The sequence below is a fragment of the Rhodamnia argentea genome, chromosome 5 (genome assembly GCF_020921035.1).
Source record: "Rhodamnia argentea isolate NSW1041297 chromosome 5, ASM2092103v1, whole genome shotgun sequence".
Lineage (NCBI taxonomy): Eukaryota > Viridiplantae > Streptophyta > Magnoliopsida > Myrtales > Myrtaceae > Rhodamnia > Rhodamnia argentea.
Window position 1 is genome coordinate 1,086,924 of NC_063154.1, and position 14,839 is coordinate 1,101,762.

The 14,839-nt window shown below is 40.8% G+C and overlaps 1 protein-coding gene and 1 long non-coding RNA gene across 2 annotated transcripts; both read left to right on the forward strand.

The window, feature by feature from the left end:
• Window positions 1-3,344: 3,344 nt before the first annotated feature.
• On the forward strand, window positions 3,345-8,039 carry LOC115742343. Its single transcript, XR_004015550.2, has 3 exons — window positions 3,345-3,475; window positions 7,595-7,598; window positions 7,991-8,039. It is a non-coding gene; the product is annotated as an uncharacterized LOC115742343 (long non-coding RNA).
• A 1,103-nt stretch (window positions 8,040-9,142) lies between these two features.
• Window positions 9,143-13,301, forward strand: LOC115742197 (GDSL esterase/lipase At5g03610-like). Its single transcript, XM_048278955.1, has 5 exons — window positions 9,143-9,302; window positions 11,152-11,469; window positions 11,919-12,193; window positions 12,615-12,900; window positions 12,992-13,301. Exons 1-5 carry the CDS (start codon window positions 9,143-9,145, stop codon window positions 13,207-13,209), a joined length of 1,257 nt encoding a protein of 418 aa, XP_048134912.1. The 3' UTR covers window positions 13,210-13,301.
• The last annotated feature ends 1,538 nt before the right edge of the window (window positions 13,302-14,839 follow it).

Sequence of the window (14,839 nt, forward strand, 5' to 3'; positions counted from 1 at the left end):
TAAACAGGTTCTGAAGCACAAGAAGTCACCTTGATCTGATCTGTGGCGCTTGAAATCACTTTTTACTCCACGTTGGGTAAAGCGTTTCGTCGGCCTACATTGTTAATTGGGACACAAGCCTTATGCATCGCATATTTTAAAATAATAATAATAATAATAATAATAATAATAATAATAATAACGACGCAAATGATCCCTGAATTTGGCCAAGATGCACAATGTGGTACATGAATTTTTTGTTTATTCAATATGGTCCCCAAACTTTAGTTCAATTTGCATTGTCTTCCCTGAACTTTTAAATTATTCAATGTGGTTTTTGGACATTTTTTATCCATGTTCAATTTAGTCTATGAACTATATGATAATGTTCAATGTAGTATAAATATTTGAATTAACGGAAGGATAATATTGAACATTTTCATATAATTCGAGGGCTAAGACAAACATGTACCGTAAGTTCAGGAACCGCATTGAACAAACTAAAAGATTAGGGATTCTGTTATAAATTGAGTCAAAGTTCAGGAGCTATTTGTTTCATTGTCTATAAAAAGAAAAATATGTCTTAAGCTGAGCAAATCTAAGCCCTAATTAAATTGCATAGAACGCCCGGCCCAGGTTGCGGGATGCCACCATCTACTCCCAACTCGCCTCTTCGGAGCCTTGCCACCATCCACACTTCTTTTTTGTGTTCGAGTCCATCCACATTTGGTCCCTGCCAATATAAGCATCTTTCCTGCACCAAGCCACCGTCCGTTGCTTGTTGCTATGATAGGGCCGTCAAATGGGTTATTGCAAATTCGATAAATACGGATTATGAATGGGTTCCAAAGATAAAGGCCCAAAATAAAAAGATGGATTTTAGTGAATCTACTATAAACCTACTTTTAATTAGGAATGATCGGTTTCCAGTTCCGTCCAATCCCACTTAGGAGTAGGGAGCCGGGCCGGAAGGACCGGTTTCCAGTTTTTGGGATTAGGAACCCGACTCACTTTTTCGGTTCAGGGTGTTCTAGTGGAATTGGTGCATTATTAATAGGAGTGAGTATTACGGATTTTGATTTTAATGTATTAGTTAAAAAGATGATGGATAATTAGGATTATATTTCAAATATAAAAGAAAAAACTGGTTTGGTCCAGGCCATACGATTCTCTCTGAAAAAAAGAGAACCGAACCGAAAATCACCAGTTTCAATAGGAAAATCAGACCGGTGATCTCGGAAGCCGGACCGAACCGGCCAGTTCGGTCAAGTCTGGGTGATTCCCAATTCGTTCGATTCGTCTGACTCACGTTTATTTTTAATAACCCAATCACCCCATGGGAACCAGGCCAGCAGCTTCCCACCCTAATCCACCGCGACCTCAATCGTCGCAGCGATCTCATCATGCTTGTACGGCTCCCTCCTCATCCGCAAAGGCACTACCAACGCAAGAAACATTTCCGGCTCCAAGTCCGCCACGGACTGCGACGTCCAAGCTATGCTCTTCAACGGATTTGATGCCGACCAATTTCCTCCGAAGAGCCCGTTTGACGGCACCCGGATTTATGGGTACCAGACCAATGTGGCATGTGGTTTCAACGATGCGTTCCCTCTAAGACCACGACCCGTTTGACGGAATGACAAAGAGAGCACAGAGATCAAACTCGAGCCCCGAGGTTCGAGAGAGTGGAGGTGGGGATCTGGTTAGGCAAGTTCCATGAGGTCTTGAGATCAATGAACAAAATCTGAACACAACGTTTTCATCCTTGCTCGAGAACTTGCTATCCCCGCTGCAGGCGATGGGATGGGCACAGTTTCGAAAGAGGGGGTCGATGAGAGAGACTCTCGGGGTGACGGATCCAATGCTTAGTGGTAATTTCTGAGCCAGAATGATTATGACGGTTGATTAATTTCACGGCTTTAAGAATGGTAACTTATTATAGATAATAATCATTGACATATGAAAAGCAATCCTAAATCTTGGGGAACGTCTTGCAGTAAGCATGGTTAGAGGGCAACAATTTGTTTGTAACTTTTGATAATTAGGTTACAAATACTCGTTGTAAATACTTCAGTAGCTTTCTCTACCCAGAGACTTTAATCAATGAAAATTTATCATTTATTTTGTTTCCTTTTGAATTTATAATTGAATGATAAAAAAAAATTTGAATGATTTTATTCAAAATCAAAAGAGAACCCTAAAAATATCCTTTGTGTACATTCCGATATTAGCTCTATGTATGTTCTAGAGTAGTCAACAAACCTTACTCATTTAAAAGCTTCAAGGCTTGCCAATCATCATTGTCGATTTCTTCAGCAAAGGGTTAGTTTAATTGAATATATGAAAAATCCTTTGAATGACTATACATTAGCAATATTTTCTTCTAAATGTTTGAAATAAGCAAAATTTCACTTTTAAAAGCTAAAAATGACAACGTTGGAAAAGGACAAAAAATTGAAGTAAAATAATATTTCATGAGAGGCATTGAAAATTTAGTGCATCCCCGTTCTCCCCTACATCAAACTCTAGAGCCGTTCCCTGCCCTCTACTCTTGACACTGGCTTGACACTCACGCTAGTGTCGTCATCTACCCGATCAATTCGATCGGCTGAGCGGCAGGATCTTCATCCGTGCTTTAATCACAGTCCACTTGATTTATATTTCTGGTTTCGTGGAGCATCACCAATTGCATGTCCCTATCATTTTTAAGAAACAATGCAAAGAGCGCATCCCCTGCCACTTCCTTTGGCATTCCTGTTCAGCCATGGCCACTGTGCCGTTCTGTCGCAGCAGCGGTTCTGGTCGTGGCTGAGCAGGAATGCCAAGTGACACGTAGGAGCTGTTGACTCAATGCAAGCCCTTTGTCTGAAGGGACAACTGCAGACGCACAGGTATGCCAAGGTGACACGTAGGAGCTGTTGACTCAATGCGAGCCCTTTGTAAGGGAGAACGCAGTCTTCACAAGGTGCTGCGATGCGGTGAAGTGTGGTGCATGTGCAAGCACTTGTCCAGCAGTTTTTAGCGGTTGTATTCATGCTCCTCCATCTACGAAAGTTTTAGGACCACCCCTGTTGCTGTTGGAACTTCTTTTTTCCAGCCTTTTTTCTTGTGTATTGTCTCTCCTTGCTCCTGCTCGTCTGCATGCCCATTCGATCGAATTCGATTCAATTGATTACTTGAATGAACTTTTAAATGCGGACCGGTTGACTGCAGCACTCTTATCTTTGCATTTGCCTTAGAATCTGAATCAGGGAGGAAAGGCCAGGAGAGGGTATATTCTGTTTCATCGTCGTTTCTTGGTTTCTAATACTTTTCGCATTAATTTATGATGCAGAGAAGCAGTACGAGCCAGTCCGGATCTCAAGGGCCAGGTAACTGCTGGTTCTATCCCCAGATCTGTCCGGTCAATTACTGAGCACTATATGGCAAGTTCGGATCTTGCATCTGGTTTCCTCGGCTCTTCCCTTTCCACGACAAATGCAGATTTTCCTCCATAGTGTTGGTTATGCCTTAAGGATCATTTTTGGTCATTTTTGTTCCGGTCTGTTAGCTGTTTGTTTTGTTTTACTTAGTCAACAAGATAGTAGGAGTTTGTTATTCAGTTCCTATTTTGTTGCTAGTTAGTGCAATTCAGTTTTTCTTTATTTTTTGAAAATGCTATGTAATCTTCTGTTGTTCTTCTAAAATCAAAAAAGCACATTCTCTGTAACAACAGAGAGCACATTCTGTGCAACAAATTGGTATCAGAGCCCTATTGATCTTAAGGGACTTGTGAGAGAGTGCAAAATTCGAAGTAGAACAAGAAAGATGGAACAAACCGGTGTTCCTCTTGCCTCATTCTCAACAATCACAGCTCCAATCTTCGATGGAGACAACTACCAGGCATGGGCAGTGAAGATGCAAGCTTTCATGGAGGGTGCAGATCTATGGGAAGCTGTGGAAGAGGACTACGAAGTTGCTGATCTACCCAACAATCCAACTATCAATCAAATCAGGTACCATAAAGAGAGAGTAACCAGAAAAGCAAAGGCAAAATCTTGCTTGTTTTTCGCCGTCTCCTCGACCATATTTACTAGAATCATGAAAAAGGATTCAGCACATGATATATGGAATTATTTGAAGGAAGAGTATGAAGGGGATGAGAGAGTGAAAGGGATGAAGGTGCTGAACTTGTTAAGGGAGTTTGAGAGGCAGCAAATGAAGGAGAATGAGTCGGTGAAAGAGTTTGTTGATAGGCTAGTTGATATAGCCAATAAGATAAGGGTCCTAGGGACGGATATAGATGATAAAAGGCTGGTTCAAAAGATTTTGGTTGCAGTGTTCGAAAGGTTTGAAGCAACCATTGCTTCTCTTGAGAACACTAAGGACATTTCGGACATTAAACTTGCTGAAGTCCTAAGTGCTCTACTGGCTCGGGAGCAAAGAAGGCTTATGAGGAAGAATGAGCCTATCGAAAGTGCTCTGCAAGCCAAGCTGAAACCGCATACTGCGAAAAGGGAAGAGGATGGAACCGGAATAGAAGACATTTTGAGGCCGGTCATAGTCATAGCCGGGGAGGTTCAAGTAGTGGTGGACACGATAGGAAGTGGAATGCGGTTCCATGCAAGCATTGCGGAAAGAGAAACCACCCTCATTTCAAGTGTTGGAAGAGACCGGATGTGAAGTGCGGGAGGTGTCACAAAATGGGCCATGTTGAGGCCATTTGCGGGGAAAAGCATCAGCAACAACAAGCTGAAGGTCAAACCGCAATAGCCGGTGAAGTGGAGCACCTGTTTGTTGCCTCTTGCTTCATCTCAAATGCATCTAGAGATGGATGGCTCGTGGACAGTGGATGCACCAACCATATGACAGGTAATGAAGGATTATTTAGCAATTTAGACAAATCTGTGAAGTCTAAAGTCGGGATTGGTAATGGAGAATGCATAGAAGTAGAAGGCAAAGGTGATGTAGTGCTTGAAGGTCCTGGTGGTGTTAAGCTTATCACGGAGGTTTTGTTTGTGCCAAAGATAGATCGGAACCTGCTGAGTGTGGGTTAGTTAGTAGAGAAGGGGTTGAAGGTCGTGTTTGAGAAGAGTGAGTGTGCCATAGGAGATGAGAATGGTCACATTTTTTTTAGGATTCCTATGAGGAACAAGTGTTTTACATTTGATCCAGTTGATGAGAATTATGAAGCCATGAAAAGTATACAAGATGAGGAGGAGTTATGGCATAGAAGACTGGGTCATTTCCATAGCAAGGGGCTGCAATACTTGCAGCAAAATGAAATGGCAATGGGGCTACCTATGTTGCAAAAGGAAGTAACCGGCTGTAGAGCATGTTTACAAGGCAAGCAAGTGAGGATTCCTTTCAAAAGGTCAAATTGGAGGGCCAGTGAGAAGCTGCAACTAATTCACACCGATGTGTGTGGTCCAATGCCGGAGGAATCACCGAATGGCAGCAAATACCTCATCACTTTCATAGATGAATGCACTAGAATGTGTTGGGTGTACTTCATAAAGACTAAGGCTGAAGTTAATGAGATTTTTTTGAGGTTCAAAAGAGAAGTGGAGAAGGAGAGTGGCTGCAATATCAAGACAATTAGATCGGACAATGGAGGAGAATACACCTCGGGCGGTTTCAATGCTATATGTGATAATGCGGGGATCAAGCACCAACTCATCATGCCATACACTCCCCAGCAAAATGGAGTGAGTGAAAGGAAGAACAGAAGTATCATGGAGATGGCTAGATGTATGCTACATGAGAAAGAACTCCCTAAGAAGTTCTGGGCTGAGGCCGCCAACACTGCAGTCTTTCTTCGAATGCATCGCCCACTAAAGCTCTCAACAAGCGGACACCATTTGAAGCATGGCATGGTTACAAGCCTAAGGTGAGCAACCCGAAAGTGTTTGGTTGCATTTGCTATTCATTGATTCCTTCGTTAAGAGAGATAAGCTTGATCCAAGAGGAAAAGCATGTATCTTTGTGGGATATAGTTTGCAATCTAAGGCTTGTAGAGTTTATAATCCCGCTAGCAACCAGGTTGTGGTGTGTAGAGATGTGAGTTTTATGGAAGATAAGAAGTGGGACGGGTCTGTAGAAGGTGGCAAGGCTGAAGAGGAGGTAGTGCCATTGCAGGTTGAACCAAATGAAGTGGAAGTCGAGGATCTAATTGATCATGTTCCCGTGAGAGGCACTAGATCTCTTGCTGAAATTTATGAGAGATGCAATATAGCTATGATTGAACCAGCTAGCTATAAGGAAGCAAGTGAAGATGTGAAATGGTGTGCTGCAATGGAAGAAGAAATCATAATGATTGAGAAAAACCAGACATGGGATCCGGTTGAGAGGCCCAGAAACGTAAAGGTGATTGGAGTGAAGTGGGTATTCGGGACAAAGTTGAATCCCGATGGCTCAGTACATAAGCACAAAGCAAGACTCGTTGTCAAAGGCTATGCGCAAGTATGGGGAGTAGACTATTTCGAGACCTTTGCTCCGGTGGCAAGGTTAGATACCATAAGGATGTCAGCTCTCTTCGCTGCACAAAAGGGCTGGAAAGTATTTCATTTGGATGTGAAGTCGGCTTTCCTGAATGGAGAGCTAGTGGAGGAGATATATGTTGAGCAGCCTGATGGCTTTGTAGTGAGAGATAAGGAAGATCATGTGTATAAGTTGAGAAAAGCCTTGTACGGGTTGAAGCAGGCTCCAAGAGCTTGGTATAGTAAGATTGATAAGCATCTGCGGGAACTTGGGTTTAAAAGAAGTTTGAGTGAAGTGACCCTATATGTGAAGAAAGGTATGGAAGGTGTAGCTATTGTCTCTCTTTATGTTGATGATCTTTTGGTCACTTGGTGATTGCGAAGAGCAGATTGCGAACCGAAGAGAGGACCGATGAAGCGGTTTGAAATGACCGATCTTGGACTAATGTCCTTCTTTCTGGGAATGGAGGTGCAGCAGAGGAAAGGCGAGGTATTCATCTGTCAAAGGAAATACCTAAGAGAGATCTTAAAGAGATTTGAGATGGAGGAATGTAGAAGTGTGAACACTCCTATGAATCTAAAGGAGAAGTCGCAGAAGCCGAAGGAGCCGAGCCGTGCGATGAAGGAGTATACGGGAGTTTAGTTGGTTGCTTGATGTATCTAATCGCAACAAGACCAGATATCTTGTATGCGGTAGGTGTGCTTTCAAGATTCCTAAGTTGTGCTGGTGAAGAACACTTGGTAGCCGCAAAAAGAGTGATTAGATACTTGAAAGGCACTCGGTCATTTGGTGTCAAGTTTACTAAAGTGGACAATTGCGGGTTGCAAGGCTTTGCTTTGATAGTGATTGGGCTGGTTCGATCGAGGATATGAGGAGTACAAGTGGTTTTTGTTTTACTTTGGGATATGGATGTTTCACCTGGAGCTCAAAGAAGCAAGAAGTGGTTGCTCAGCCATCTGCAGAAGCTGAGTTTCTAGCAGCTACTCGCAGCAGCCAATCATGCAATATGGTTGAGAAAGGCGATGCGGGATCCGGAAATAGAAGTTGAAGGACCAACCGAGATACTTGTGGACAACCAAGCTGCACTAGCCATATCTCAAAATCCTGTCTTTCACGAGAGAACCAAGCATTTCAAGATCAAGTTCTACTATTTGAGGGAAGTGCAACAAGAAGGTGAAGTGAAGCTACTCTATTGCAAGACGTAAGATCGTGTGGCTGATGTGTTTACTAAGCCACCGCAAGCAAGCGGACTTGAGTTATTGAAGAAGAAGGCTGGAATGTGTTTTGCTCCTTAAGCCAAAGAGGAGTATGTTGGTTATGCCTTAAGGATCATTTTTGGTCATTTTTGTTCCGGTCTGTTAGCTGTTTGTTTTGTTTTACTTAGTCGGCAAGATAGTAGGAGTTTGTTATTCGGTTCCTATTTTGTTGCTAGTTAGTGCAATTCAGTTTTTCTTTATTTTTTGAAAATGCTATGTGATCTTCTGTTGTTCTTCTAAAATCAAAAAAGCACATTCTCCGTAACAACAGAGAGCACATTCTGTGCAACACATAGGAAGTTCCAAAAGAAACTGTTTGCTTTCCATTTGGTAGTATCAAAATCCTGTTCTTTGATCTCGACTTTTAGGTTTCGGCCGATCGAGTCTCATAGATGGGCTGATTCCTTATCTAAATTTTCTTGCTTTGGATGCTTGTATCTTTTTATCTTGAGGTTTTTAACCATTAACCAGATAGTTCCTCGTAAATAGTGTGTTTAGTATCTTTGTCCATGAGCTATGCATACAAAGAACAAAGTGCCTTAGCGACTCAAGACCGGTGTCTGTTGCTGGAAATGGTTCGGCAAGGATGGGATTCATCTGTTACTTGGACGTGTGTAAAGGTCTTTGTTTACTTGTGTTGGATGGATAAATTTGTGTTTTGAGTTGTTTCGAGATCTTAACAAGCGGCATTGTCGAAGCTGCAGATATTGGCGGATGTCTTTCTTGGGATCCTTTTTCCTATTCTACATCCTTCTGCTCATGACGAGAATCTCTTTTGCAATACCAGTTGGATTCTCCAGGTGACCTTCGACGTTAGTTTTGTATACTTCACCTAGGTAATAGTCAAGACTAAAACACTTCCAGTTCTGCTGTAAAATTGAACCACTTTCTATTTAAGGCACGGTTGCTTTTGTTTGATTGAACTTAGCCCATTGAAGAATGCTTTGCTTACGCTGCCAAGTCACCAAATCAAGATAAGACAAGGAATTCAAGGTAACTTCAGGCCGCATGGTGAAAATTTTGGTAGAAGACCGTCAAAACAACATTAGAAATGACAACTGCAGGTGACTATCAACGACATTATTAGACAGGTAAAACAAATTATAACATGCAAATGCACAGCTAAAAATTCACAGTCAGGGATTTACACAGTTACTTGATGATTTAAATAACTGACACTATACTGTAAGTACCAGAAGTTTGAATTTCTAATCCTTATAGCCATTATCTCTGATGAAAGAACGCAAATCCTCAACCTTCTTTCTCTCTACTATAAAATCAAGAACATACTCAAAATGATGATATTTATGACAAGCTATCCAGATTCCATCTCCTACTACAGTTGAAAAGAGTGGAAAAGAGCGGTGAGGGCCTGATTTTCATGGGCAAAGCAAAAGCTTATAGTTGAGTGAGGACATCCTAGAGCTAGCCATGGGAGGAGACTGCTCATGCCCATGCCCAGCCGAGGAGGCTCTTGCAGTGGGAAGTTTGGCATTGCGGAGTCAGTGACACGAGCAATGACAGCTTGTGCAAGGAGGTCTAACATTGTTGTTGGCTTGATGGAAAGATCACCAGATATGACAAGGTGGTTGCGGCGGTCAAGCAAAGGTCCACACTCGGGGTAGCACACTGCTGGAGGTCTAAGCCACAGTGGGCAGCTGCATACGAGCACCGGAGGAGCTTTGGCCAAGGATCAAGAACTTGGGAGATGATCAACAGTAGGTGTTGAAGACAGAAGACGAGGAGGACATTTTGGTTCTAATGCCAAGTGACGTTCTAGTGCCGAGGGATGGTTGATTAATTTCCTCCTTCACGATATATCAGCCCCCCCGGCATCAGTATGATTACACAATTATTTGAACCACCTGACAAGCATCGACAGCACCAGAAGCCAAATGAAGATTAGCTACTCCATTTTTAGTAAATGAGCAGTTATCTTTTTAATTAGTGAGGAAAAGAAAAGAAAGGAAAAAAAAAGGCAAAACTGCTGCGATGTTCACATTCTTAAATTTACATGAAATGGATGAGTAATAGTCATTTTTGGCGTGTACATTGATACAAGCAGTAGGACCGAAAGGAACAATATGCCAAACGATTATAATATTGCTACTTGTGAAAAGGTTTTGACCATAATATACTCGGAGTTCATTCTATTAATTTCTTTTGACAAATTTAAGATGCAAGGTAATCGATTTTAAAATTTTTGAGATTGGTGGATGCTCGTAGATTTTGTTTTTGTTATTGCTGCTAAATCAAATTAGATAAGTTTATATGCTTACAAGAATCTTGTAAGTAACTTTACCAATTCAATCACACTTGTATCACAATTTATTCCGTGACTTCAAGAGAGGAACCAATTAGTTATGCGACTCAAATTACGAGTAGTATGAGTAATACAAGCAAATTACGAGTTAATTCAAGAGCTTAGTTCATCATATTCATTTAATGAGCAGTTGTCTTTTTGAATAAAGAGAGACACCCATTTGTTTCACAATATCTTCTATAATCTCGAGAGAGACCGCTAAACTTCATCTCAATGAATGTTCCGTATTCAATTATCCAAATCAATGGGGATTGTTGTGGATATTGTGACAAATGTTTTTATGCAGATCGTGGGATAGAGTTTTTAAATATTGAGATTGTTGGCTGATCAAAATTGAATTAAACAGGATCATTGCTTACGAATAATCATGAGATTAACTTAATAATTCAAATCTATTTTGTTGACAGTATCTCCTGTAATCTTAAGAAAGGTACAATGAACTTCACTTTAATGAACTTTTATATCAAAATCAATGTAATCAATTTGTTTAGCAATCCAACATCTGTCACCGTTCATATAGGCATTTATAGTTTGAAATATTTTTTTTTTTTGGTCTAAATAGTTTGAAACAAATATAAAACGTGTAGAGATTGAGTTTTTAAATCTTGAGATTAATGGATTCTGCAAAATTCAACTAAATAGGCTGATATGCTGTTAAGAATCTTGAGAACAAATCTACAATTCAAACAATATCTCGCTTAATCTTGAGAGAGGAACACCAGTTCATTTTGATGAGCATTTATAAGATTTGTAGTCGGTGTAATCCGTAAAATCCCAACATCTATACTTATGCGACAAATGGATCTGACAAAATTTTCAACTGCATCAAATGAGATCTAACAGTTATTTTATTTTGATTTTCAAATTTTCTTATTGGCTTATAAACCTCTACCTCTTCCTCGGCCTATATAAAGAATAGTGCACATAACCCAATCTCACTATCAAAATCATCCTCGATTGTACCTCTCTTTCTCTCTCCTATGGCCACTGAAAAACTACTCCTCCTCTCCTTCCTTCTCTTCTCTCTTCTCGCAGGTTCCCATTTCTCCCGTGCAAAGCTCTTCCTTTCCTTCTTCTTCTGTCGTGTCTGATCATTGGCTTTTAATTTTTCTTCTTTTTTGTTTTTTTTTGCAGGGCATAAGGCGGTTCACGGCTCATCTCCCCACCACCATCATCACAAACATGACCTTCAATCGTCATCTCACCACCACCACCACCATCATCATCATCGCCAACAACATGACCTCCACTCGTCTACGTCTGACTATCCCGAGGAGGAACCCACGTATGCTTTCAACCCGACGAAGCTGTTCGTGTTCGGAGACTCATACGCGGACACGGGGAACCTGAACAGGTTGGTGGGAAGGTCGTGGAAAGTGCCTTACGGCATGACCTTCCCCGGTTATCCGCTGGGGCGTTTCTCCGACGGCCTTGTCTTCACTGATTTGCTCGGTAAGTGAACTTGTCAGATCAGCTTTGCTCTCTTTTCTTCCTTTGCGATCCGAACAGATTTTCATTTGAAAAAAGTTCGAGTTTTTAAGGTCATTCTCTGAGATACTGAGATGAGGTTTGACTCAAATGACATTAATATTCTAGAGACGAGGTTTGCTTTTTCACCATCCTCATCTACCCAAACTACTTCTTTTCCAATTTCTATTTTGTCGATCTAGTGTCATGCAGGCGATTAACTTTTACGTTTAGGAATTTTTTTTTTTTTAAATGAACTTTTTTCACAACTCCACATAGTTAGGTTGAACAAAAAATAAAAATATAAAGTATGAATTTATGTTTTATCACTCGGATAACCATTTGGAGCTACCAATATATAAACGATTTATGGGAAGTACATTTTTAATGGAGTCATTAAATTTTGCTCCAATTCCTCTTTTTTTCCTTTGCAGCTAAATATTTCGGATTGAAGTCGCCCTTACCAATTCAATGGTGGCCGCTAGACTACTGGGAGCATGCCACTTTCGGCACGAATTTCGCTTATGGCGGGACCGGGGTGTTCGACACAGCGAGCTCCGACCCGAACATGACGGCCCAAATCGATTGCTTTGAAGGTATGATCAGATCCGCCATCTTCAAGGTCGCCCTCACCCAGTCCTCTGTCGCCTTGGTCACTAACTCCGGCAATGACTACGATTATTACTTAGCCAATGGTGGCCAGATATCGGTGAGTGATCTTGATCAGTTGCACAATACCTTTTTTATTTAACTTTATTTACTCATTGAGTAGTAGATTCATTACTTGCTATCAAAAATGACAAGAAAAAAAACTTGAGGTCCCTCTTTATTATAAAATTAAGTTCGATCCGATTAAAATAGATCAAAGGAAAAGAGAAATTTTTTTAATAATTTACATTTGTTATTATTATTTTAATAATTCAAGTTTCAGGTCAATTTTAAGATATTTGTCCTTTTAGAAAAATTAGCCACCAGGGACAAGCCCTAGGAACAAATTGGGGTGCCGCTTGGTATGCATGTGCCTAGCAAAAGGGACTATGAGTGCGATTCCACTCCTTCCACTCCGGCCGAAGACGATTTACGGCATAATGCTAATGCGATTCTGTTTAAAAATTTGATGACAATAACAGGGGATGGTGCTCTTCATCTACAAAGTAGTGAATCAACTCGTTGCGAATTTAAAGCGCCTGCACGCACCGGGCGTAAGGAAGATCGCGGTCGCGGCTCTACAGCCCTTGGGGTGCCTTCCTCAAGTCACCTCCACAACAAAATTCCAAAGTTGCAGCCAGGACGACAATGTACTCGTCAAATACCACAACTCGCTATTGCAACACGCCGTGGATAAGCTAAACAATGAAACTAGCCCTTCCACTTTTGTCATGATCGACCTTTACAGTGCTTTCCACTCAATCATCGGTATATCTATTCAAATTCTCAACGCTTGATCTTGTGATTTTCAAGGTTTAACCCCCCTTTTTTTCTCTCTCTTTTAACTTTATTTCTGCAGTGAATTCGACGACCTTTAAGAATCCAATGAAGCCATGTTGCACGGGAGTGAGCAGCAAGTACCTGTGCGGGAATGTGGACGCGAATGGGATGAAGATGTACACGGTGTGTGACGATCCTAGTACTCACTTCTTCTGGGACACGGTTCATCCCACGCAGGCTGGTTGGGAAGCTGTGTATTCGACTCTCGGACCAAATCTCGACCAAATTAGGGTTTGAAAGCTTCATTTATCCACAAGCTTAGTTTGTTCGGTTCTCTTCTAGTTTCTTTAGGAATATTATGGAATATGAATAAAGTGGTTATTTGATGGTCATGAGGGTTTAGTTTTTTTCAATCTGTCTTATAAATATACCTAGTAAAATATAAATAAATAAAAAAAGAGGGCCTGGAAAAAAATATCATCTCACGAATATGGAAGGAGGCCTTCTTCTACCTCGTCAGTATACTTTTTCTCAAACCAAAGAACATACCGGCTACTCTCAAAATAAAGAGGTCTTAACCCTCGAATTGACTGGACTCTCTTACTCTGTATGAGATCTTCTTTCGTAATCACTTGAACTTGAATTTGGAACAATCCGACGTGGTATAGACATGACTCGTAAGAGAAATCATATAATCATAACCTTGTAGAAACAAAGTCTTTTGGCCCTTTCCTTCCCTCCAAATGATGAACTGGGACTTAATTAATTCTATGAATTAGTTCGAATAGTGGCGAGTCTTTATCCTGCAGTGCCGCAAAGGGATGCCCTTGGATCAAAGGTGCTGGAGGCGGCGCCACTATCGGTCCCTGAGGCCAGCCACGATGGCAATCCTTCCATTTTGTGGTAACGAAGTAACTTTGGCTTTCTTTTCCGTGCGCGTTGAATCGGTATTTTAGGTATTGACATCTGAGATTTTCCCTTTGAGGCTGCGTGATCAAGCAGACTCGTGGCAATGTCCTTCCTTTCGTTGATAATTGAATTTTTCCCAAAGAAAGTTCGTTTATTTCGTCCTATTTTGCTGAATTTGTAATTATGTATATTGGCTATTTGGATTTCGAAATGCATTTTCTCGACAAAGAATATATGGACGAATGTAGGTTGGATCAACAGCACTTAATGGACGAATTTACGACGCCACAACGATCTTAGTATGACCAAAAACAAAACATTCTTGTTTAATACAATAGAAATGAATACATTGATTTTCTCAACTCATAAACAAGATCCAAGAATAAGATTAGTTGATCGGCCAAGAGAAGAGGAGGAAGTCCGTGAATCAACTGATATTGAGAGAAAGGATCCCTTCCTCCTTGAAATATTCTTTCAAAAAAAAATTCTATCTTATTGATAATTCATAAGATAATTCAAGGTTCAGGTGCTTATTAAAATATTAACAAATAACCAAATTGATTTTATGGATTTACCTAGTTCAGGTTATGGACCAAGAAAGATTTTTTTTGTCTTTGAAATCCATTAGAGCCAAGAAATCAAATCATATATAAATGATCGAATGCTCACACGCCCTGAAAATGCCATGAGGTGTTCGGAAATGGTTGAAATAGTTGAATAGGAGGATCACTATGACTATAACCCTTGGTAAATTTACCAAAGACGAAAATGATTTATTTGATATTGTGGATGACTGGTTACGTAGAGACCTTTTCGTTTTTATAGGTTGGTCCGGTCTATTGCTTTTTCCTTATGCTTGGTTTGTTCACAAGTACAACCTTTGTAACTTCATGGTATACCCATGGATTGGCCAATTCCTATTTGGAAGGATGCAACTTCTTAACTCGCTGAGTTTCTACTCCCGCTAATAGTTTAACACATTCTTTGTTATTAATATGGGATCCTGAAGCACAAGGAG

Coding starts and splice junctions, on each gene's coding strand:
- LOC115742197 (XM_048278955.1), top strand. CDS start 9,143: ATGCCCATGCCCAGCCGAGGAGGCTCTTGCAGTGGGAAGTTTGGCATT. Junction 9,303..11,151: donor GTTGCGGCGGTCAAGCAAAG/GTCCACACTCGG, acceptor TTTTTTTTGCAG/GGCATAAGGCGGTTCACGGC. Junction 11,470..11,918: donor TGTCTTCACTGATTTGCTCG/GTAAGTGAACTT, acceptor TTTCCTTTGCAG/CTAAATATTTCGGATTGAAG.